The sequence below is a fragment of the Bombina bombina genome, chromosome 4, assembly GCF_027579735.1.
Source record: "Bombina bombina isolate aBomBom1 chromosome 4, aBomBom1.pri, whole genome shotgun sequence".
Lineage (NCBI taxonomy): Eukaryota > Metazoa > Chordata > Amphibia > Anura > Bombinatoridae > Bombina > Bombina bombina.
This window is the reverse complement of record NC_069502.1, coordinates 793,219,179-793,242,274: the sequence shown is the minus strand read 5'-3', so window position 1 is coordinate 793,242,274 and position 23,096 is coordinate 793,219,179. Positions and strand designations below refer to the sequence as shown.

Genomic DNA, 23,096 nt, shown 5'->3' with positions numbered 1-23,096 from the left:
ATCTGTGTCCCTCAGACACATCACACACATACACTCACCTGTAATCTGTGTCCCTCAGACACATCACAAACGTATACTCACCTGTGCCCTATGTCCCATAGACACATCACACAAATACACTCACCTGAGCCCTATGTCACTCAGACACATCACACATACATTCACCTGTGCTCAGCGTCTCTCAGACACATCACACATACACTCACCTGTGCGCTGCATCCCTGAGATCTGTCACACACATACACTCACCTGGGCCCGGCATTGCTTAGACAAGGCACACATGCAAAGTCACCTGTAATAATATTGTCACATATTTTCTTCTCTGGAGCTTCAGGCATATTTTGTAACCACTGATCTTCTGTTTCTTCTGTGTTATATGGAATCGTAGTATAGTTTTCACCTAAAAAACACCCACTATAATCAGATTCTTTGTTCTGTTTTTAACATCACTATATACATCATATAAAGAGTCATATTTTGTCTTTTGCACTGCATGTCACATATGTGAACTTACCTGCACCCTATGTCCCTAAGACACGTCACACACATATACTCACCAATGATAACTTTTTCACATATTTCCTGCTCTTCCACTTCTGTCATATTTCTTAGCCATGGATCTTCTGTTTGTTCTGAATCACATAAAATCACAGCATCATATTCACCTGAAGCAAAAAAAACAATGGAATCATAGTTTGTATGGCTAATTTTAACCCCTTCGCTACCAGGAATTTCATAGAAAAACTTTCCCAAAATGCTGGGGATTTTTTTTTTTTTTTTAAATTTTGCTCTCAGTCGTTTAACCAGATAAAGCTCCATTGTTTTTTCAACACAAAAAGAAAGTTCAGGGAATGACAGTTTAAACTAGCTATTTATTTACAGAATAAAGAATTTATAACATTACAAAAAAAAGAAAATTTATGCCTACCTGATAAATTTGTTTCTTTTTAGACACGATGAGTCCACTGATCATCATCATTACTTATGGGATATTCACCTCCTGGTCAGCAGGAGGAGGCAAAGAGCACCACAGCAGAGCTGTTAAAGAGACACTGAACCCAAATTTTTTCTTTTGTGATTCAGATAGAGCATGCAATTTTAAGCAACCTTTTAATTTACTCCTATTATCAAATTGTCTTCATTCTCTTGGTATCTTTATTTGAAATGCAAGAATGTAAGTTCAGATGCCAGCCCATTTTTTGTGAACAACCTGGGTTGTCCTTGCTGATTGGTGGATAAATTCATCCACCAATAAAAAAAAGTGTTGCCCAGAGTTCAGAACCAAAAAAAAAAAGCTTAGATGCCTTCTTTTTCAAATAAAGATAGCAAGAGAACTAAGAACATTTGATAATAGGAGTAAATTAGAAAGTTGCTTAAAATTGCATGCTCTATCCGAATCACAAAAGAAAAAAATTGGGTTCAGCGTCCCTTTAAATAGCTCCTCCCTTCCCTCCCACTCCAGTCATTCGACCGAAGTTAGGAAGAGAAAGGAAAAGCCAAGGTGCAGAGGTGTCTGAAGTTTACAATAATTAACAACCTGTCTTAAAAGAACAGGGCGGGCCGTGGATTCATCGTGTCTAAAAAGAAACAAATTTATCAGGTAAGCATAAATTTTCTTTCCTTTTTAAAGACACGATGAGTCCACTGATCATCATCATTACTTATGGGATACAATACAAGCTAGAGGACACAGATGATAAGGGAGGGACAAGACAGGGAACCTAAACGTAAGGCACCACTGCTTGAAGAACCTTTCTCCCAAAAGCAGCCTCAGCTGAGGCAAAAGTTTAAAATTTATAGAACTTTAAAAAAGTGTGAAGAGGGGACCAAGCTGCAGCCTTGCAAATCTGTTCTACAGAAGCTTCATTTTTGAATGCCCATGAGGAAGCAACAGCCCTAGTGGAATGAGGTATAACTCTTTCAGGAGGCTGCTGTCCAGCAGTCTCATATGCAAAACGGATGATACTCTTCAGCCAAAAATAAAGAGAGGTAGCCGTAGCTTTCTGACCCTTACGTTTTCCAGAGAAAATTACAAACAATGAAGAGGACTGACCAAAGTCCTTAGTTGCCTGTAAATAAAATTTTAAAGCACGAACCACGTCCAAATTGTGCAGAAGACGCTCTTTCTGAAAAGAAGGATTAGGACACAAGGAAGGAACCACAATCTCCTGATTAATGTTCCTATCTTAAACAACCTTAGGAAGAAAACCTAGTTTAGTACGTAAAACTACCTTATCTGAATTGAAAATAAGGTAAGGCAAAGTGTATTGCAACGCCGAGAGCTCAGACACTCTTCGAGCTGAAGAAATAGCAACAAGAAATAAAACTTTCCAAGATAACAACTTAATATCTAAGGAATGCATAGGCTCAAACGGAGCCCCTTGAAGAACTTTGAGAACTAAATTCAGACTCAATGGAGGAGTAACTGGTTTGAACTCAGGCCTGATCCTGACCAAGGCCTGACAAAATGATTGTACATCTGGAACATCTGCCAGACGTTTGTGTAACAAAATAGATAAGGCAGAGATTTAACCCTTTAGGGAACTTGTCAATAAACCCTTCTCCAAACCTTCTTGGAGAAAAAGAAAATGTATGCTTACCTGATAAATTTGTTTCTTTTTAGACACAATGAGTCCACGAATCATCATCATTACTTATGGGATATTCACCTCCTGGTCAGCAGGAGGAGGCAAAGAGCACCACAGCAGAGCTGTTAAATAGCTCCTCCCTTCCCTCCCACTCCAGTCATTCGACCGAAGTTAGGAAGAGAAAGGAAAAGCAAAGGTACAGAGGTGTCTGAAGTTTACAAAAAATAACAACCTGTCTTAAAAGAACAGGGCGGGCCGTGGACTCATTGTGTCTAAAAAGAAACAAATTTATCAGGTAAGCATAAATTTTCTTTTCTTTTTAAAGACACAATGAGTCCACAGATCATCATCATTACTTATGGGATTCAATACCCAAGCTAGAGGACACAGATGATACGGGAGGGACAAGACAGGGAATCTAAACGGAAGGCACCACTGCTTGAGGAACCTTTCTCCCGAAAGCAGCCTCAGCCAAGGCAAAAGTATCAAACTTATAAAATTTAGAAAAAGTGTGAAGAGAAGACCAAGTTGCAGCCTTGCAAATCTGTTCTACAGAAGCTTCATTTTTGAATGCCCATGAGGAAGCAACAGCCCTAGTGGAATGAGCCGTAACTCTTTCAGGAGGCTGCTGTCCAGCAGACTCATATGCAAAATGGACGATACTCTTCAAACAAAAAGAAAGAGAGGTAGCCGTAGCTTTCTGACCCTTACGTTTTCCAGAGAACATTACAAACAGAGAAGAAGACTGATGAAAGTCCTTAGTCGCATGTAAGTAAAACTTTAAAGCACGGACAACGTCCAAATTGTGCAGAAGACGTTCCTTCTGAGAAGAAGGATTAGGACACACGGAAGAAACCACAATCTCCTGTCTGAAACAACCTTAGGAAGGAACCCTAGTTTAGTACGTAAAACTACCTTATCTGAATGGAAAATAAGGTAAGGCGAATTGTATTGCAGCGCCGAAAGTTCAGACACTCTTCGAGCTGAAGAAATAGCAACAAGAAATAAAACTTTCCAAGATAACAACTTAATATCTAAGGAATGTATAGGCTCAAACGGAGCCCCTTGAAGAACCTTAAGAACTAAATTCAGACTCCATGGAGGAGTAACTGGTTTGAACATAGGCCTGATCCTAACCAAAGCCTGACAAAAAGATTGAACATCTGGGACATCTGCCAGACGCTTGTGTAACAAAATAGATAAGGCAGATATCTGACCCTTTAGAGAACTTGTCGACAAACCCTTCTCCAAACCTTCTTGAACAAAAGACAAAATTCTGGGAATCCTAATTCTACTCCATGAGTAGCCCTTGGATTCACACCAATAGAGATATTTACGCCATATCTTATAGTAAATTTTTCTAGTTACTGGCTTAAGCGCCTGAATCAAGGTCTCTATGACTGAATCAGAAAAACCCCGCTTGGATAGGATTAAGTGTTCAATCTCCAAGCAGTCAGCTTCAGAGAAACTAGATTTGGGTGAAGGAAGGGCCCTTGAATGAGAAGATCCTTCCTCAATGGAAGTCTTCAAGGTGGCAGAAATGACATGTCCACCAGATTGGCATACCATATCTTGTGAGGCCACGCAGGAGCAATGAGGATCACTGATGCCTTCTCCTGCTTGATTCGAGCAATGACCCGAGGAAGAAGAGCAAACGGAGGAAATAGATATGCTAGTCTGAAGGACCAAGGAACTGCCAGAGCATCTATCAGTTCCGCCTGGGGATCCCGGGACCTTGACCCGTATTTCGGGAGCTTGGCATTCTGATGAGATGCCATGAGATCTAACTCCGGCCGACCCCATTTAAGAATCAGGTTGGAGAATACTTCCGGATGGAGTTCCCGCTCTCCCAGATGAAAGGTCTGCTTGCTCAAAAAGTCCGCCCCCTAGTTGTTCACCCCTGGGATGTGGATCACTGACAGATGGCAAGAATGGGCCTCCGCCCACCGGATTATCTTGGCTACCTTGGTCATCGCTAAGGAACTCCTCGTTCCTCCCTGATGATTGATGTAATCCACTGTCGTTATGTTGTCCGACTGGAATCTGATGAACTGGGCCGAAGCCAACTGAGGCCAGGCCAGAAGAGCAATGAAGATCGCTCTCAGTTCCAGGATGTTTATAGGAAGAACAGACTCTGCCTGAGTCCACACTCCCTGAGCCTTTAGGGGACCCCAGACAGCTGCCCACCCTAGAAGGCTGGCATCTGTTGTCACAATCACCCAGGACGGTCTGCGAAAGCATGTTCCCTGGGATAGATGATCCAGAGACAACCACCATTGAAGTGAGTCCCTTGTCTCCTGTTCCAGGGTTAATCGAGGAGACAAGTCTGCATAATCTCCATTCCACTGCCTGGATGATGTCCATTGCTGTCACCATCAGTCCGATTACTTCCATGCACTGGGCCATTGACGGCCGAGGATCGGACTGAAGGGCTTGACAGGTATCTAGAATTTTTGATTTCCTGACTTCTGTCAAAAAAATCCTCATAGATATAGAATCTATTAGAGTTCCCAAGAAAGTTACCCTTGTCTTCGGGATTAAAGTACTCTTCCAGATTTACCTTCCACCCGTGAGTTCTCAGGAAGGATAGCACAACGTCGGTAAGAGATCTTGCTTGTTGACAAGATGGCGCCTGGATTAGAATATCGTCCAGATAAGGCGCCACCGCAATGCCCCGCGGTCTTAGAACCGCCAGCAGAGACCCCAGAACCTTTGTGAAAATTCTGGGTGCCGTGGCCAGACCGAAAGGAAGACCCACGAACTGGAAGTGTTTGCCTAGAAAAGCAAACCTTAGGAACTTGTGATGATCTCTGTGGATAGGCACATGAAGATATGCATCCTTTAAATCCACTGTCGTCTTAAATTGACCCTCCTGAATCAATGGAAGAATGTTACAAATAGTTTCCATCTTGAATGATGGAACTCTGAGAAACTTGTTTAGACCCTTGAGGTCTAAGATAGGTCTGAAAGTTCCCTCCTTTCTGGGAACTACAAACAGATTTGAGTAAAAACCCTGCCCGTGTTCCTGTGCAGGAACGGGAAAAATTACTCCCAGGGAGGAGAGGTCTCTTACACAATGTAAGAACGCCTCTCTTTTTATCTGGACTGCAGATAATCTTGAAAGAAGAAATCTTCCTCGGGGAGGAACATTTTTAAACTCCAGTTTGTATCCCTGAGACAATATTTCTATAGCCCAGGGATCCTGAACGTCCCACACCCAAGCCTGAGTGAAGAAAGAAAGTCTGCCCCCTACCAGATCCGGGCCTGGATCGGGGGCAAGCCCTTCATGCTAACTTGGATTCAGCAGCAGGCTTCTTGGATTGCTTACCCTTGTTCAAGACTGGTTGGGTCTCCAAGTAGGCTTAGATTGCGAATAGTTTCCTTCCTGTTTAGAAGAGGAAGAGAAGGAATTTCCCCTGAAATTTCGAAAAGAACGAAAATTACTTTGTTGTCCTTTTTGTTTACTTCTCTTATCTTGAGGAAGGAGATGACCCTTACCTCCCGTGATATCCGAGATAATTTCCTTCAGGCCAGGTCCAAACAAGGTCTTTCCCTTGTAAGGAATTGCTAGAAGCTTAGACTTAGATGATACGTCCGCAGACCAAGGTTTTAACCATAAGGCTCTGCGGGCTAGGATAGAGAACCCTGAACTCTTAGCTGCCAATTTAGTAATTTGCAGAGAAGCATCCATAATAAAAGCATTGGCTAATTTCAGAGCTTTAATCCTATCTTGGATCTCCTCTAAAGAAGTCTCAGTCTTAAATGACTCGGACAGAGCATCAAACCAATAAGCTGCCGCACTGGTGACAGTAGTAATGCACACAGCCGGCTGCAATAGCAGACCCTGGTGAACATAAATCTTTTTAAGTAGACCCTCCAACTTCTTGTCCATGGGATCTTTAAAAGCACAACTATCCTCAATGGGAATAGTAGTTCGCTTGGCTAAGGTGGAAATAGCCCCTTCCACCTTAGGAACCGTTTGCCAAGCTTCCCTGACAGCGTCAGCTATAGGAAACATCTTTTTGAAAATAGGAGATGGAGAGAAGGGAATACCTGTTATCTCCCATTCCTTAGAAACAATCTCCGAAGCTCGCTTAGAAACTGTAAAAACATCTGAGTAAGAAGGAACTTCGAAATATCTGTCCAATTTACTCGACTTCGCAGGAGCGACCACTACTGTGGAATCACAGTCGTCTAAGGTAACCAAAACCTCCCTGAGTAACAGGCGGAGGTGTTCTAGTTTGAATCTGAAAGAGACAACCTCTGAATCAGTCAAAGGCAATGAACTCTCTGAATCTGAAATTCCGCCTTCTGATAGAACCTCTATACCCTCCATCTCAGATCCCTGGGATGGTACATCCGGGATTGCCACCATAGCATCAGAAACCTCACTGATAACGTGGTTGTCTTTCCTCTTACGTTTGCCTTTTAGCATAGGAAAAGCAGAGAACGCATCAGAACTTGTTGAAGACATAAGTGCAGCTATGTCTTTTACCGTAACTCCAGCAGGTGCTAGAGCAGAAGTACAGGGCACTGCTTGTGCGGGCGTTAAAGTTTGGGACGCTTGGGGAGAAAGCTGCGGCATACTCTGAATCTCGTCATTAGACTCCTGAGAAGCATCCGCCTTTGAAAAATCTTGTTCATGAAAAATCTTTTCTCTGTAACTTAAAGCCCTCTCAACACATGAGGGACAAAAAGGAATTGGTGGTTCCACATTGGCATCCAAACACATGGAGCAAGTAACATTTTGCACGGCTCTTGTGTCCATACTGAATCACAATAAAAGACAATGTAATAAAAAAATAAAAAAATTACAAAAAAAGTTACTGTCCCTTTAAAATTTAAAAGGAATCTGTTTTTACTTGCAGGATGAGCACAAGCAAAAGGACATAATATATTCAAAATGCTTATATATCTCAAAAATATTTTGATCACAAACAGAAAAAAACATTACTGTGTCTTTAAAATTTAAAAGTTAACTTTTTTTTCCTGCACAATGAAAAAAACGTACCCCAACAGAAAATGAAAGTAAGATTCAGACACCCATACACCTCTGCAAGGCTGCTGAGGTGCCTACCTGCCGACTGGACTCACTCCCTGGTATTAATCTTCCAAGCTGGAAAACTATCCGATTTACAGGACCACCATAGCGCTACAACCGCCTGCTTACTGAAATAGTACCATGCGGTGTTAGAGCCACGGAGTGCAGACAAGCATGACACGCTAGTACAGCTGAATAACTGTGCAGTTTATCACAGAACGCGCAAAACGATAGCCCCGCCCATCGTGGGCGGTCCAGACTAACACATTACCCGATCGGCTTATATGTTTACCCAAGCCGAAAGGAAGAACCACCAAAGTTAAAAACAAAAATAGAGCAAGACTCCCGGCCCCAGTGCCTGTACACAAAGCTGTCTAATACCCTCCAAATATGAGAGCTTAAAGTCACAACATAAAGTGTCCCTTGTATGAGCCCTATATGTCATCCAGTAAGGAAATACAAGTGCCCACTTTCCTCTGAGTGATTTTTGTCCCAGAATAAATAAAGTCAGCACTTACCTATAACTCTGCCCGACAGCAGGACAGTCCAGCAGGTTTAAGAGGTCCTCTCCCTCCCATAGCCCTGTGGAAAATGATAAAGCCTGAGTTAATCTTGCTTAGGCCATCAGGATAAGGGCAGCATAAATGTATGGGAGGCGCAGTGAGAATTATGTCCGACAAGTTCCCATTGCTCTAAAGCCACCAATAGCTCTACTGTAGAGACTGATATGGACTATGGCTACACCCTAGAACAAAGCAGCACAATATTGCACTACTTTAAAAATAATAAACTCTTGATTGAAGAATCTATTCTAACACCTCACTTACCTTTTCCCATCACTAACGTAGGCAAAGAGAATGACTGGAGTGGGAGGGAAGGGAGGAGCTATTTAACAGCTCTACTGTGGTGCTCCCTCCCATAGCCCTGTGGAAAAAGATAGAGCCTGAGGAGGTTAATATCCCACAAGTAAGGATGAAATCCGTGGACTCGTCATATATTTGTAAAAGAAACAGATACAGCCGAGATCTGACCCTTTAGGGAACTCGTTGATAAACCCTTCTACAAACCCTCTTGGATAAAAGACACAATTCTAGGAATACTAACCCTACTCCATGAGTAGCCCTTGGATTCACACCAATAAAGGTATTTATGCCACATTTTATGGTAAATCTTTCTAGTCACAGGCTTACGAGCCTGAATCATGGTCTCTATGACCGATTCAGAAAACCCCCGCTTGGATAAAATTAAGCGTTCAATCTCCAAGCAGTCAGCTTCAGAGAAACTAGATTTGGGTGAAGGAATGGTCCTTGAATCAGAAAGTCCTTCCTCAAGGTGGCAGAGATGACATTTCCACCAGATCTGCATACCAAATCCTACGAGGCCAAGCTGGAGCAATAAGAATCACAGACACCCTCTCCTGTTTGATTCGAGCAATGACCTGAGGAAGAAGCGCAAACGGAGGAAATAGGTATGCAAAGCTGAAGGACCAAGGAACCGCCCGAGCATCTATCAGTTCCGCCTGGGGATCCCATTTGAGGATCAGGCTGGAGAACACGTCCGGATGGAGTTCCCACTCCCCCGGATGAAAAGTCTGCCTGCTCAGAAAGTTTTGTTCCCCAGAATAAAAAAAAGTCAGCACCTTTAACTCTGTCCGACAGCAGGACAGTCCAGCAGGTTTAAGAGTTCCTTTCCCTCCCATAGGCCTGTGGAAAATGATAAAGCCTGAGTTAAGTTTGCTTAGGCTATCAGGATTAGGACAGCATAAATGTATGGGAGGCGCAGTGAGAATTATGTCCCACCATTGCTCTAAAGCCACCAATAGCTCTACTGTAGAGACTGATATGGACTATGGCTACACCCCAGAACAAAGCAGCACAATCTTGCACTACTTTAAAAATAATAAACTCTTGATTGAAGAATCTAATCTAACACCTCACTTTACCTCTTCCTATAACTAACGTAGGCAAAGAGAATGACTGGAGTGGGAGGGAAGGGAGGAGCTATTTAAAAGCTCTGCTGTGGTGCTCTTTGCCTCCTCCTGCTGACCAGGAGGTGAATATCCCATAAGTAATGATGATGATCCGTGGACTCATCGTGTCTTTAAAAAGAAAGATAAAATTCTGGGAATCCTAACTCTACTCCATGAGTAGCCCTTGGATTCACACCAATAGAGATATTTACGCCATATCTTATGGTAAATCTTTCTAGTTACAGGCTTACGAGCCTGAATCATTGTCTCTATGACCGAATCAGAAAAACCCAGCTTGGATAAGATTAAGTGTTCAATCTCCAAGCAGTCAGCTTCAGAGAAACTAGATTAGGGTGAAGGAAGGGCCCTTGAATTAGAAGGTCCTTCCTCAACGGAAGTCTCCAAGGTGGCAGAGATGACATGTCCACCAGATCTGCATACCAAATCCTGCGAGGCCAAGCAGGTGCAATGAGGATAACTGATGCCCTCTCCTGCTTGATTCGAGCAATGACCCGAGGAAGAAGCTCAATACATGAGGGACAGAAAGGGATTGGTGGTTCCACATTAGCATCCAAACACATGGAGCAAGTAACATTTTGCATAGCTCCTATGTTCATAATGAAGCAAAAAAAAATTTGTTTTCTTTTACAATAAAAACGTTACTGTCCCTATAAAATTTAAAATGAAACTTTTTTACTTGCAGGAAAAAAATTGTATCCCCAAATAAAAATTATAAGGCAATCCAATACTGAATTAACAGGAGCTCTACTGTGTCTTTAAATTTTAAAAAGCGTTAACTATTTTACTGCATTTAAGGCAAAACAAAACGGATCTCAGTTAAATAAAGTAAAATTCAGACCCCCATACACCTCAGCAGGTCTGCTGAGGCGCCTACCTGCCAACCGGCCTCACTGATAGCTCCTTAGCGATTCGGATAATAATGCCTGTAAAGCGCTAAAACCGCTTGCTTAATCATGCACAAAAATCATACGGTTCGAGTGCGACGTAGTTAGCCTTCCATGACACACAATACAAGACCCAACACAGCGCAGCTTAGAGGAAGCGCGCAAAATGATAGCCCCGCTGGTCTGTCTCACTAAACACATAACCCGACCAACTTCATATAATAAAATAAACCGTTAGGGAAAGTTCAACCTGAATCCATTAAAGTGCCCACTTCCCTCTGAGTTAAAAAGTTCTCCCAGAATAAAAGTCAGCACTTACCTTCAATATGTCAGACAGCAGGACAGTCCAACAGGTTTAAGAGGTCCTCTCCCTCCCATAGCCCTGTGGAAAAAGATAGAGCCTGAGGAGGTTAATATCCCACAAGTAAGGATGAAATCCGTGGACTCGTCATATATTTGTAAAAGAAACAGATACAGCCGAGATCTGACCCTTTAGGGAACTCGTTGATAAACCCTTCTACAAACCCTCTTGGATAAAAGACACAATTCTAGGAATACTAACCCTACTCCATGAGTAGCCCTTGGATTCACACCAATAAAGGTATTTATGCCACATTTTATGGTAAATCTTTCTAGTCACAGGCTTACGAGCCTGAATCATGGTCTCTATGACCGATTCAGAAAACCCCCGCTTGGATAAAATTAAGCGTTCAATCTCCAAGCAGTCAGCTTCAGAGAAACTAGATTTGGGTGAAGGAATGGTCCTTGAATCAGAAAGTCCTTCCTCAAGGTGGCAGAGATGACATTTCCACCAGATCTGCATACCAAATCCTACGAGGCCAAGCTGGAGCAATAAGAATCACAGACACCCTCTCCTGTTTGATTCGAGCAATGACCCGAGGAAGAAGCGCAAACGGAGGAAATAGGTATGCAAAGCTGAAGGACCAAGGAACCGCCAGAGCATCTATCAGTTCCGCCTGGGGATCCCATTTGAGGATCAGGCTGGAGAACACGTCCGGATGGAGTTCCCACTCCCCCGGATGAAAAGTCTGCCTGCTCAGAAAGTTTTGTTCCCCAGAATAAAAAAAAGTCAGCACCTTTAACTCTGTCCGACAGCAGGACAGTCCAGCAGGTTTAAGAGTTCCTTTCCCTCCCATAGGCCTGTGGAAAATGATAAAGCCCGAGTTAAGTTTGCTTAGGCTATCAGGATTAGGACAGCATAAATGTATGGGAGGCGCAGTGAGAATTATGTCCCACCATTGCTCTAAAGCCACCAATAGCTCTACTGTAGAGACTGATATGGACTATGGCTACACCCCAGAACAAAGCAGCACAATCTTGCACTACTTTAAAAATAATAAACTCTTGATTGAAGAATCTAATCTAACACCTCACTTTACCTCTTCCTATAACTAACGTAGGCAAAGAGAATGACTGGAGTGGGAGGGAAGGGAGGAGCTATTTAAAAGCTCTGCTGTGGTGCTCTTTGCCTCCTCCTGCTGACCAGGAGGTGAATATCCCATAAGTAATGATGATGATCAGTGGACTCATGCAGGCCCATTTATCAAGCTCCGTATGGAGCTTGAAGGGCCGTGTTTCTGGCGAGTCTTCAGACTCGCCAGAAACACAACTTATGAAGCAGCGGTCAAAAGACCGCTGCTCCATAACCCTGTCCGCCTGCTCTGAACAGGCGGACAGGAATCGCCAGACATCAACCCGATCGAATACGATCGGGTTGATTGACAGCTCCCTGCTGGCGGCCGATTGGCCGCGAGTCAGCAGGGGGCGGCGTTGCACCAGCAGCTCTTGTGAGCTGCTGGTGCAATGTTAAATGCGGAGAGCGTATTGCTCTCCGCATTTAGCGAGGTCTTGCGGACCTGATCCGCAGTGTCGGATCAGGTCCGCAAGACCTTTGATAAATGGGCCTGATCGTGTCTTTGAAAATAATTTATATATATATATATAAAAATTAATTATCACATTCCACAAAACTCTGTAGTTTTCTTACTTTAGGGAAAAAAACATCTCAAAATGTGTTCATTTGCATCTAAAACCCAACATGTATAAATATTTACCTTTTCACAAACTTCATGTTTCTCACTAAAATTATTTATACACAACTTGTGCAATCATAACACACATGGTTGAAAAAGTTTCTCTAGGATCCCATGCTCAGAATTAGCAGACATGTATGGGTTTGTCATTGGTATTGGTAATTAGAAGGCCGTTAATTGCACCTGTGAACCACACTTCTGAAAGAAGATTTTTAGACACATTATGACAATGGGGCCGATTTATCATATGTCGGGCGGACATGATCCGTTAAGCGCATCGTGCCCGCCCCCCGACACTGCTGAATGCCGACAGCATATGCTGTCGGCATTTAGCATTGCACAAGCAGTTCTGGTGAACTGCTTGTGCAATGCCGCCCCCTGAAGATTTGCGACCAATCAGCTGCTAGCAGGGTGTGTCAATCAGCCCCAATCGTTTTCGATCGGGCTGATTGCTGTCCGCCACCTCTGAGTTAAGGAGCAGCAGTCTGAAGTCTTGCGCGGAAACAGCTGCATTGGTGCCGATTGACCACTTGGTAAATCGGCCCCAATGGGTCCAGGGCCCATTTGGTATAGCATAACTGCCTGAATTCTCAAAAATGACCCCAATACTATAAATATTTTTTTAAGTAAACAACCCTAGTGGTCAGTGGTCACATGTCACTCAAAGGTCACAGTCATTACAGGCACAGAAAAGGTATATATAGCACCTTACCAACTCGTCCTCACATGTGTACGATAGGAATAGGGTTGCTGCATTCATCCTCACACAGAAAGCACAAATCCAAAAGTTTCCACAGCACCATGAAAGGTAACAAATTTATATTTATTGGAACATGAAGATCCAAGTCATGACAGACAGCAACGTTTCAGGTTTATTCACCCATAATCATGCTATAACAATAGTTCAAAAACTTACTCCTAGATTACGAGTCTTGCGTTAGGGTTAAAAAGCAGCGTTAAGGGGTCCTATTACGAGTCAGGCAGGTACAGGTCACTTTTTTCGGCGATTTTAGCATACCGCAAATCCCCTTACGTCAATTGCATATCATATCTTTTTAATGGGATTTGCCTAACGCCGGTATTACGATCGCTTTAAAAAGTTAGCGGTACACCCTCTACCTCCAAGACTCCTACCGCAATTTAAAGTCAGCTAACGCTGTAACATAAAACTCCTAACTAAAGTGCTGTAAAGTATACTAACACCCATAAACTACCTATTAACCCCTAAACCGAGGCCCCCCACATCGCAAACACTATAATAAAATTATTTAACCCCTAATCTGCCACATCTGACATTGCCGCCACTGTAATAAATGTATTAACCCCTAAACCGCCGCACTCCCGCCTCGCAAACACTAGTTACATTTTATTAACCCCTAATCTGCCCCCCACTATATAAAATTTATTAACCCCTAATCTGCCGCCACTATAATAAATGTATTAACCCCTAAACCTAAGTTTAACTCTAACCCCCCCCTAACTGAAATATAATTTAAATACATCAAAATAAATTATTCCTATTTAATACTAAATACTTACCTGTAAAATAAACCCTAAGATAGCTACAATATAACTAATAGTTACATTGTAGCTATCTCAGGATTTATTTTTATTTTACAGGCAACTTTGTATTTATTTTAACTAGGTACAATAGTTATTAAATAGTTATTAACTATTTAATAACTACCTAGCTAAAATAAGTACAAATTTACCTGTAAAATAAACCCTAACCTAAGTTACAATTACACCTAACACTACACTATCATTAAATTAATTACATAAAATACCTACAATTAAATAAAATAAACTAAATTACGAAAAACAACAAACACTAAATTACAGAAAATAAAAAAGAAATTACAGAAATTTTAAACTAATTAACCTAATCTAATCCCCCTAACAAAATAAAAAAGCCCCCCAAAATAAAAAAAATCCCTATTACAAATAGCCCTTAAAAGGGCCTTTTGCGGGGCATTGCCCCAACGTAATCGTTGCTCTTTTACCTGTAAAAAAAATACAATCCCCCCAACATTAAAACCCACCACCCACACACCCAACCCTACTCTAAAACCCACCCAATCCCCCCTTATTAAAACCCCTTGAAGATCACCCTACCTTGAGCCGTCTTCACCCAGCCGGGCACAAGTGGACCTCCAGACCGTAATTTTTCGTAATTTATTTTATTTGATTTAATTGTAGGTATTTTATGTAATTAATTTAATGATAGTGTAGTGTTAGGTGTAATTGTAACTTAGGTTAGGGTTTATTTTACAGGTAAATTTGTACTTATTTTAGCTAGGTAGTTATTAAATAGTTAATAACTATTTAATAACTATTGTACCTAGTTAAAATAAATACAAAGTTGCCTGTAAAATAAAAATAAAACCTGAGATAGCTACAATGTAACTATTAGTTATATTGTAGCTACCTTGGGGTTTATTTTACAGGTAAGTTTTAAATAGGAATAATTTATTTAGATGTATTTAAATTATATTTAAGTTAGGGGGGGCTAGGGTTAGACTTAGATTTAGGGGTTAATACATTTATTATAGTGGCGGCGACGTTGGCGGCAGCAGATTAGGGGTTAATACATTTAATATAGTTGCGACGACGTTGGGGGGCATATTAGGGGTTAATAAATATAATGTAGGGTTTGGCGATGTTGGGGGCAGTAGATTAGGGGTTCATAGGTATAATGTAGGTGGTGGCGGTGTCCGAAGCGGCAGATTAGGGGTTAATAATATAATGCAGGTGGCAACGATGTCGGGGACGGCAGATTAGGGGTTAATAAGTGTAAGATTAGGGGTGTTTAGACTCGGGGTTCATGTTAGGGTGTTAGGTGTAGACATAAAAAGTATTTTCCCATAGGAAACAATGGGGTTGCGTTAGGAGCTGAACGCTGCTTTTTTTCAGCCGAATCTGCCCCATTGTTTCCTATGGGGAAATCGTGCACAAGCACGTTCAGCCATCTTACCGCTGACTTAAGCAACGCTGGTATTGAGGTGAGATGTGGAGCTAACTTTTGCTCAACGCTCACTTTTCTGAGGCTAACGACGGGTTGCAGAAAACTCGTAATACCAGCGTTGTCTTAAGTAAGCGGTGAGAAAAAAAGGAGAGTTAGCACTCTACACCAATACCGACAAAAACTCGTAATCTAGCCGTATGTGTTTAAATACACACCCATTTACCAACAATAATCATGTGTGCTAAATCATATACCACATACAAATTCACTTGTTAATTTTACACAGTGCCACCTAGTGGTATATGGCTTATCACACATGATTATTGTTGGTAAATGGGTGTATATTGAAACACAGTTTGTGAACTATTGTTATAGCATAATTAAGGGTGAATAAACCAGAAACATTGCTGTCTGTCATGACTTGGATCCTCATGTTCCGATAAATATAAGTTTGTTACCTTCTATGGTGCTGTGGGAACTGTTGGATTTGTGCACAGTCACTACAGGGTCACTGGTAAGTCAAGAGATAAATTGGTGGTTACCAGTCACTCAGGGGTCAATCAGTAGTCACCAGTCACTCAAGTCTTTGGTTACCGGTCACTCTCAAGACACTGGTTAGTTACAGGTCACCGGTCACTCAGTGGTCTCCAATACCTCCATAGTAAAAGGTCACTCCATGGTTACCGATCCATCAGTGATCATCAATCACAAGTCATTCCTCTGGTCACTGGAAAATCACCATTCTCTCATTGGTAAACAAATGATCACCAATAACCAAAAGATCATGTGTGTATTAATGTGACCCCAGTCCTAATGGTGGCGCAGGCCAATCGGTAGTATCTGGTCACTGCACAGATACCTGGATCACTTAGTAGTCAACAGCTATTCAGATACCTGGGTCACTTAGTAGTCAGCGGTCATTCCACAGATAACTAGGTTACTTACGGCTAGATTTGGAGTTTTGTCGGTAACGACCCGAAAAACTAACGCCGGCTTTTTTCTGGCCGCACCATAAAAATAACTCTGGTATTGAGAGTCCACATAAAGGCTGCGTTAGGCTCCAAAAAGGAGCGTAGTGCATTTTTAACGCAGCTTCAACTCTCGATACCAGAGTTGCTTACGCAAGCGGCCAGCCTCAAAAACGTGCTCGTGCACGATTCTCCCATAGGAAACAATGGGGCTGTTTGAGCTGAAAAAAAACCTAACACCTGCAAAAAAGCCGCGTTCAGCTCCTAACGCAGCCCCATTGTTTGCTATGCGGAAACACTTCCTACGTCTGCACCTAACACTCTAACATGTACCCCGAACCTTACACTTATTAACCCCTAATCTGCCACCCCCGCTATAGCTGACCCCTGCATATTATTATTAACCCCTAATCTGCCGCTCCGTAAACCGCCGCTACTTACATTATCCCTATGTACCCCTAATCTGCTGCCCTAACATCGCCGACCCCTATATTATATTTATTAACCCCTAATCTGCCCCCCACAACGTCGCCTCCACCTGCCTACACTTATTAACCCCTAATCTGCCGACCGGACCTGAGCGCTACTATAATAAAGTTATTAACCCCTAATCCGTCTCACTAACCCTATAATAAATAGTATTAACCCCTAATCTGCCCTCCCTAACATCGCCGACACCTAACTTCAATTATTAACCCCTAATCTGCCGACCGGAGCTCACCGCTATTCTAATAAATGTATTAACCCCTAAAGCTAAGTCTAACCCTAACACTAACACCCCCCTAAGTTAAATATAATTTACATCTAACGAAATTAATTATCTCTTATTAAATAAATTATTCCTATTTAAAGCTAAATACTTACCTGTAAAATAAATCCTAATATAGCTACAATATTAATTATAATTATATTATAGCTATTTTAGGATTAATATTTATTTTTGTCAGGGTGCTGTAACCCTTAATGTAGTAGGATCTCAACTGCAGACTGTCACTTTAAGGTGTATGAGTGAGAGTTTAGATGTGTAACTTAATCTCTTGTTACTGGAGTAAAAGGTGTCACCTGAATTACTGATTGTAGTTAGTCTCTGATATACTCCCGTAAGTTTAGGGGTTTATAGTGTCCTTTAGGACTGATATAGATGTTTCCTTGTGTCAGAGTTAATTAGATACCTTTACAGTTCAATTGTACCAGTTATGAAAAAGATACAGTTTGTCATAGAAATAGAATGGGTACCTTAGTAATAGGAGACGTGTCTGTGCTGCAGCTGCAGCGCTTCTGTTCAGCCTGTGTGCAGTTCACAGAAACAGCTGACAGGCAGTCAGCGTAAGCCCTTCCTGTGCCGGGACTATCGTGCAGTAAATGGAAGGCAGAACGGAGGTGTGTCGCTGGAGTCCTATCACAGAGAGCGCTTGCTGGCAGGCTGCCCGGTGCTAGAGTTGAGACGGAGTTAGTCGTGAGCGGGAATGACCCGCGAACAGTATTTGTAATCCCTCTGCAGTGGAGTCGAAAAGCCGGTGAGTCTTTGTTAAGGGAGCAAGCCACAGTAGAAAATACTTTAGTTAGCGGTTAATCCGCACAGATGATTGGATTCGAAGTATTGACAACTTGCTTATCAGAGTAAGCGTAACTTAGGTGGAAAACCTTATCCAAGTAGGAGAATAAAGTCAGTGTTAAAGATTAACAAGTATGGAAGTAGCCAAGAGGTTCAGAATAGCGTCCTCTCACATGAGATTCAGGTAGTCTAAACAGATTAATCGGCAGGTGGAAGGGGGAGGAGCAAGAATAAATAAAATTGAGTTAAAGGTACAGGTACCATTCCTGACAGGTCCCCCCGTCAAAGGTGCTGCACTGCAGCAGTTACAGCAGGTTTTTCCGGATGGAGCCTATGGAAACGGCCAATCAAACGTGAGGCGTTGATGTTGGATGAGGGTTCCCAAGAATCCTCATCATGTGAGTAGCCCTTCCAATGAACCAGGTATTGCAATACCCCTCGGGAGAGTCTGGAATCGAGTATATCAGAAACTTCATAAACAGTCTCCTCCTGTAAGACAGGTGGGTTATCGGAAGAAAGAGCCTGTTGCCGAGTGGGTACATAAGGTTTCAACAAAGAAACATGGAATGTGGGATGAACAGGGAGTTCAGTTGGTAGCATGAGGGTCACAGCGTTTTCATTAACGACTTTGATGACTTTGTAGGGACCAATGAAGAGATGGGAAAATTTTTGAGTAGGAGTTTTAAGCTTCAAGTGGCGAGTGGACAACCAAACTAGATCACCCACTTGATAGTTGGGTGGTGGGCGTCTCTTCTTATCAAAGTGAAATTTTTGCCGCTGCTGGGCTGCATGAACGTTCTCCTTGAGGAAGGTGAACACTTCAAGAAGTGAGTTAGTCGTGTCATCTACTACAGGTGAGGTAGTGTTGAGATGGGGATGAAGATGGAAGGTTGGATGATATCCGTAGTTGGCGTAGAACGGAGTACTCTTAGTAGAGCTGTTTAATGTGTTATTATAGGCGAATTCCGCCATAAGTAAGTTGGTCATCCACTCATCCTGTTGATGGGAACAATAGCATCTAATGTATTGTTCAATCCACTGATTGACGCGTTCCGTCTGTCCGTTGGTTTGGGGATGGAACGCAGTGCTGTAGCGATGGTCTATATCGAGAACCTTACACAATTGTTTCCAGAACTTTGAAGTGAATTGGGATCCTCTATCGGATATTATAACGGACGGCAAGCCATGTATTCGGACTATATGTGAAAGAAATAACTTGGAGGTTTCTGCAGCGGTTGGTAGTTTTTTGTAAGGGATAAAGTGTGCCATTTTGGTTAGTACGTCCACAACTACCATGATCGTAGTCGACTGGTTGGATGCTGGTAAATCGACTATGAAATCCATTCCTACTGTATGCCAGGGTCTGTCTGGAATAGGAAAAGGTTTTAACAAGCCATACGGTTTAGCCTTTTCCGTTTTAGATACAGCACATACATGACAACTCTTGATAAACTGGTCAACAGATTGATGGATGTTAGGCCACCAATAGTTCCTCTTGACAAGTTCGGTCGTCTTAGTGATCCCTGGATGTCCTGCCAGAGGGGAATCATGATGGTCACGGAGTATGTCATCTCTTAAAGTAGGGGGTATGTAAATCTTTCCATGTACATGAGCTATACCCCTGGAGTCTATTTGTTGGTCCAAAGCTGGAAGAGAGGTATCTTTTTCTTGATGTGACTTTAAGGATAAGGTGGAATTCCTTACTACCCCAATGAATTGATGGGGTGCGAGTATGGGTTGGACAGTTGATGGTTGGGTTGGACGAGGAAACTGTCTGGACAAAGAATCAGCCTTACCGTTTTTAGCTCCAGGTCGGTACGTGATGTGGAATTGGAATCTTGTGAAGAACAGACTCCAACGTACCTGACGTGCCGACAGGGCTTTACTTGATTGGAGGTATTCAAGATTACGGTGATCTGTATATATAAGAATCGGCAAAGAAGCTCCCTCGAGTAGGTGTCTCCAGTGTTCCAGGGATGCCTTTATAACAAGAAGCTCTTTCTCCCCAATGGGATAGTTACGTTCAGGGGGAGTCATGAGTCTTGAATAAAAAGCGACTGGGTGTATGGGATCTGTGGGGGATTTTCTTTGGGACAGTATGGCACCTAGGGCATAATCTGAGGCATCCACCTCCAAGATGAACTGTAGACCAGTGTCTGGAAATTGTAGAATGGGAGCGGATGTGAATGATTTCTTAAGGTTGTCGAAAGCCGTTTGAGCTTCTGGGTGCCATCGGAAAGGTGTGTGAGAGCCTGTGAGGGCACTGAGTGGTCTGGCTATATTGGAGAACCCTTTAATGAACTTCCTATAGAAGTTGGCGAATCCTAAAAACCTTTGTACATCTTTTTTGGAAGTGGGTATAGGCCAGTTTTGTACAGCTTCTATTTTCTCTTCCTCCATTTGTACTCCGGATGAGGATATCTTGTAGCCTAGAAAGGTGATTTCATGAGTATGAAAGGTACATTTTTCCAGCTTGGCATAAAGTCGATGTGTTCTAAGGCGTTCTAGGACCCACCTTACATGCTTCTTGTGGTCTTGCAGGTTATCAGAGTAGATCAGGATGTCATCGAGGTAAATGACAAGGCACACATCCAATAAATCCCTGAAAATATCATTAATGAAATATTGGAACGTGGCCGGGGCGTTGCAGAGCCCGAACGGCATCACCGTATATTCATAAAGCCCATAGCGGGTCCTAAATGCGGTGAGCCATTAATCGCCCTCCCTGATCCGTACAAGATTGTAGGCGCCCCTGAGGTCCAGTTTCGTGTAAACTGTTGCTTTACTTAACCGCTCGACAAGTTCAGGTATAAGTGGAAGTGGATATCTATTCTTCTTGGTCCTTCTGTTCAATTCTCTATAATCGATTATGGGCCTTAGGGACTTATCCTTATTCCTCACAAAGAACATACCTGCTCCAGCAGGAGAGGTAGAGGGTCTGATGAATCCCTTTTTTAGGTTCTCATCAAGGTATTCCTTAAGGTGTTCCAATTCAGGTTGAGATAGTGGGTATATGTGCCCATAGGGTATGGTAGATCCGGGTAGTAGATCGATAGGACAATCGTATATACGGTGGGGTGGTAGGTGTTCTGCTTGTTTCTTATTGAATACGTCCATATACTCAGCGTATTCATGGGGTATGGTACCTTGTGAGATGTGGAGGAGTTGTTGATGTGGGTAACAGGTGTTACGGCAGTACGTCGAATTTAAGTCAACTTGAAGTGTTTGCCAGGATATGGTGGGATGGTGTTTTTGTAACCATGAGAGACCCAATACCACAGAATATAGCGGTGAGGGAATGACGTCGAAAGTGATGTATTCGGTATGACCATCACCCATAGTGACCTTAAGAGGGATGGTGTGATGGGTTACAGGACCAGAAGAAACATATGTACCATCAATAACACGAATAGAAACTGGGTTTGCTTTCAGAATTAGTGGTATTTTATTGTTATTTACAAGTGTTAAGTCAAGAAAATTGGAGTAAGCTCCTGAGTCGACAATTGCTTCAGCTTGTAGCACTTGCTGATCCCACTGTAAAGAGAGAGACATGGTACAGTAAGCTGCATTCAGGATCTTATTTGTCATGCAGTTATACACAATTTTTGGCTTACTTCTTTTCTGACGCTGTAGTAGAGGGCATTCTTTTACGAGATGAGTTGGAGATGCACAGTACATACAGAGATTCTTCTGTTGTCTTCTGTGCCTTTCTTCGAGCGTGAGAGGTCCTTTGGTAAACCCAATCTCCATAGGTGTGGAAGTATCCTTGGGTTGGGGTGCTGGGTAGTACCTTTGGGTACCTTCTGTCTGCTGTCGTTCGGATCTTCTCTTGCGGAGTCTCCTATCTATCTGAATACTGAGTGTCATGAGATCCTCTAGGCCTCTTGGTAATTCGGTACGGGCTAGCTCATCTTTAAGGCTGTCTGAGAGTCCTAGGCGGTATTGGTTACGAAGAGCGATCTCACTCCACTCTGAATCCTTGGTATAGAGTTTAAACTCAGATAAATACTCCTCTACAGGACGTCTACCCTGTCTGAGTGATCGCATCTTTGCCTCAGCTGTCAGCTGTTTTTGGGTATCCTCATAAAGGGTGCTCATTGCAGAGAAAAAGTCAGTGAGTGAACCCAAGATAGGGTCTTCATTCTCTAGAAAGGTATCCGCCCATACCCTAGGTTCTTCAGAGAGGAAGGAAATAACAGTCATGACCTTGAGTCTTTCTGTACTGTATGTCCTAGGCTTCATCTGGAACAATAAATAGCAGGCGTTCTTGAACTGCCTGAATAGCTTCCTGTCTCCTGCAAACCGTTCAGGTAGACAGACCTGGGGTTCTGGGATGTTATCCCTAACGGCAGCTCTGAGCCTATCATTTTGTAATTGAAGCTCCCTCATTCCTTGAGAGAGTTGCTCAACCTGCTGAGATAAATTGTATACGACCGTAGGCAGGTCTGCTGGATCCATAGTGGGCCGATTAATATGTCAGGGTGCTGTAACCCTTAATGTAGTAGGATCTCAACTGCAGACTGTCACTTTAAGGTGTATGAGTGAGAGTTTAGATGTGTAACTTAATCTCTTGTTACTGGAGTAAAAGGTGTCACCTGAATTACTGATTGTAGTTAGTCTCTGATATACTCCCGTAAGTTTAGGGGTTTATAGTGTCCTTTAGGACTGATATAGATGTTTCCTTGTGTCAGAGTTAATTAGATACCTTTACAGTTCAATTGTACCAGTTATGAAAAAGATACAGTTTGTCATAGAAATAGAATGGGTACCTTAGTAATAGGAGACGTGTCTGTGCTGCAGCTGCAGCGCTTCTGTTCAGCCTGTGTGCAGTTCACAGAAACAGCTGACAGGCAGTCAGCGTAAGCCCTTCCTGTGCCTGGACTATCGTGCAGTAAATGGAAGGCAGAACGGAGGTGTGTCGCTGGAGTCCTATCACAGAGAGCGCTTGCTGGCAGGCTGCCCGGTGCTAGAGTTGAGACGGAGTTAGTCGTGAGCGGGAATGACCCGCGAACAGTATTTGTAATCCCTCTGCAGTGGAGTCGAAAAGCCGG

The 23,096-nt window shown here is 42.7% G+C and overlaps 1 protein-coding gene across 4 annotated transcripts in view; it reads right to left on the bottom strand.

Moving 5' to 3' along the window:
- LOC128656993 (oocyte zinc finger protein XlCOF7.1) overlaps nucleotides 1–23,096 on the bottom strand; it is a 102,411-nt gene that overhangs the window by 21,646 nt on the left and 57,669 nt on the right. For all 4 annotated transcript variants that reach the window (XM_053711201.1, XM_053711204.1, XM_053711203.1 and 1 more), the window contains 2 exons: nucleotides 558–665; nucleotides 293–400 (listed from right to left, as the gene is read on the bottom strand). In XM_053711201.1, the coding sequence (XP_053567176.1) occupies nucleotides 293–400; nucleotides 558–665 (216 nt within the window). The remainder of the gene's footprint in view (nucleotides 1–292; nucleotides 401–557; nucleotides 666–23,096) is intronic.